The sequence below is a fragment of the Mastomys coucha genome, unplaced genomic scaffold (assembly GCF_008632895.1).
Source record: "Mastomys coucha isolate ucsf_1 unplaced genomic scaffold, UCSF_Mcou_1 pScaffold5, whole genome shotgun sequence".
In the NCBI taxonomy this organism is placed as follows: domain Eukaryota; kingdom Metazoa; phylum Chordata; class Mammalia; order Rodentia; family Muridae; genus Mastomys; species Mastomys coucha.
Window position 1 is genome coordinate 67,443,514 of NW_022196911.1, and position 2,152 is coordinate 67,445,665.

General features: G+C 52.0%; 1 protein-coding gene across 3 annotated transcripts in view; it reads right to left on the minus strand.

Moving 5' to 3' along the window:
- Aipl1 (aryl hydrocarbon receptor interacting protein like 1) overlaps window positions 1-1,796 on the minus strand; it is a 10,938-nt gene extending 9,142 nt beyond the window's left edge. Inside the window, exons 1-3 of one of the 3 annotated variants that reach the window (XM_031352088.1) lie at window positions 1,542-1,796; window positions 1,026-1,122; window positions 294-473 (exon numbers count right to left, since the gene is read on the minus strand). In XM_031352088.1, the coding sequence (XP_031207948.1) occupies window positions 294-473; window positions 1,026-1,121 (276 nt within the window). In that variant the 5' untranslated portion in view covers window position 1,122; window positions 1,542-1,796. Of the gene's footprint in view, window positions 1-293; window positions 474-1,025; window positions 1,240-1,316; window positions 1,498-1,541 lie in introns of those variants that run through there. The other 2 variants (XM_031352089.1, XM_031352087.1) reach the window with 2 other exon arrangements.
- Window positions 1,797-2,152: the final 356 nt, after the last annotated feature.

Sequence of the window (2,152 nt, forward strand, 5' to 3'; positions counted from 1 at the left end):
CCTATACCACATGCCCCGACAGCCCCTGCACCAACCCTATACCACATGCCCCCACAGCCCCTGCACCAGCCCTATACCACATGCCCCCACAGCCCCTGCACCAACCCTATACTCCAGATCACTTTAAGGCCTGCTTTGTCTGAAGGGCTGGGTACCATGTTTGTAATGACAGAGAATAGGGATTGAGACTTCTTCACCTGCAGTATCTTGTTTTACCCTAACTTTCCTGAACCCTGACAGCTCTGGAAATAGTGTGAGGAGACAGACACAGAGAGAGCCACGAGACTACTTACGATGGTGTCGCACCAAAACTCAGCCACCTCGCCAAGCCGCATGGAGGTCAGCAGTGTCTCCCACACCTCCAGCTTGAACATGTTGCCAATGATGATGTTCATGGGCTGGCCCACCTGCTTGCTGTCATCGATCACTGTGCGTTCGTCATCACACTTCATTGTTCGGAAATGAAAGGTCACCTAGTCCCCAGAACAGAGGGCCTTGGTGTAGATATACTTCCCCAGTTCCAGCAGCTGTCACCCAACCACCACAGGCTACCAAGGCTGTCCTTGGGGTCAGCTCACCCACATCTTATAAGATAAGGTGCCTCAGCTCCCCTCCAATACCTACAAGTCCCCACAAGAAACCCATTCCTTTCCAGCAAACCCTATGCCTATTTCTCACAGCCAAGTGCCAGGAATTCCTTCTCCAATAAGCTCAAATGTCCAGGGATGTGTCCCTCCACCCCGAGAGAAACAAAGGGGCCAAACCCCACAACTCCTGAGGTCCCTGCCTACTTACTTGACATTTGGAGCTCTAGAAGATTTTCTTAACCCTTCCTCTTAGCTAAAGTTACTCTGAAAACTACCAAAAAGACCTGTTTAAAACTCCAAAGCAAGGGAGCCTGGGTGCTAGATAGGCATTTCCAGCAAAGGCCTGCCTGGCAGGAGTAGGGGCTACCTGTAATGCTCTGGGCACAGCTGAAACAGAGAAAGGTACAATGGGAGCCTTATCTGGGGGTAAATACTCACTCTGGAGCCAGTGATGAAGTTGGGGAGCTCTCCTGTTCCCCCATGCAGAATGGTCTTCTTGACACCCTCCACATTGAGGAGTAGAGAGACGTCCATGCTGCAGGTAGGGGAGAGGTTTGTTCAGGCCAAGATAATCCTACCAAAGCAGGGAACAGTCTGGCTGACACCCAGGAAGAGGCCTGTGTGAGCCTAGATAATCCCACCGGAGGGGAGGACAACAGCTGACACCCGGAGGATTTCCGGACAGGGAGGAAAGAAGGAAGGAAGGTGGAAGGAAGGTGGCCTAGCTACCTCAGACTCCAGCATCCACATTCCTCAGGATCCCTCAGTAGAGGCAGATCACCTGTCTGACCCCCATAGTGACTACATCAAGCTTTGCCTTTGTGCTGCTTCAACAAAGAAGGTCCGAGGATGTTTCTGGGCAGAGGGAGCGGAGAAAGCAGGCAGCAGTGGAGGGCTGGGGCCATCTGAGCGGAAAAGGAGGGAGGCCCAAAGCCACCATTGCCTGTCCTGTACCTGTAGTGCCACCCTTGTCTCAAGCTTTGTCTCTTAGCATCTCCATTTTCCCCTGCTCCTCTCCTCCTGGGGTCTGGGAGAAGGTTTCTAGCTTTGAGGCAACTAAAAGACTTAGCCCAGTGCTGGGGGAAATTGAGGTTCCTAACGTCAACCTTCTGCCTCCATTCTAAGGTCTGGCTGAGGGGTGGGGCTCTCCCCAGTTCTTTAGAGGGTCTTTGTCCTGAGTCCTGAGAAGCAGGCAGAGCTCATGTTGAGCCCGCGGAACCCCCTTGGGGGACTAGAAGAGAAAACGTAACGTGTCAGCTTGGTGTTTGGCACCACCTTGTGGCCAGCTCAAATTCTCATGCTTCTTTCCCAGAGCCTTAAGGTAGATGAAGGATTCTGAGCACACCACCACCAATCCTTTTTGGGCATTGACATGTGACCAAGAGAGACAACAACTAACCTTGCCATGGGGAGATATTATAACTGGTTAGAAGCCAACCAGAGCTTCCTACATCAACGTTAATGACTTCATGGCCTTGGGTGTCTCCAGCAACTCTTCCTCAATTCCTTTCTCCAGGAAGGCCAGAATCCTGGGGATATCCAGCACCCTCAAAAGTCTTGATTTC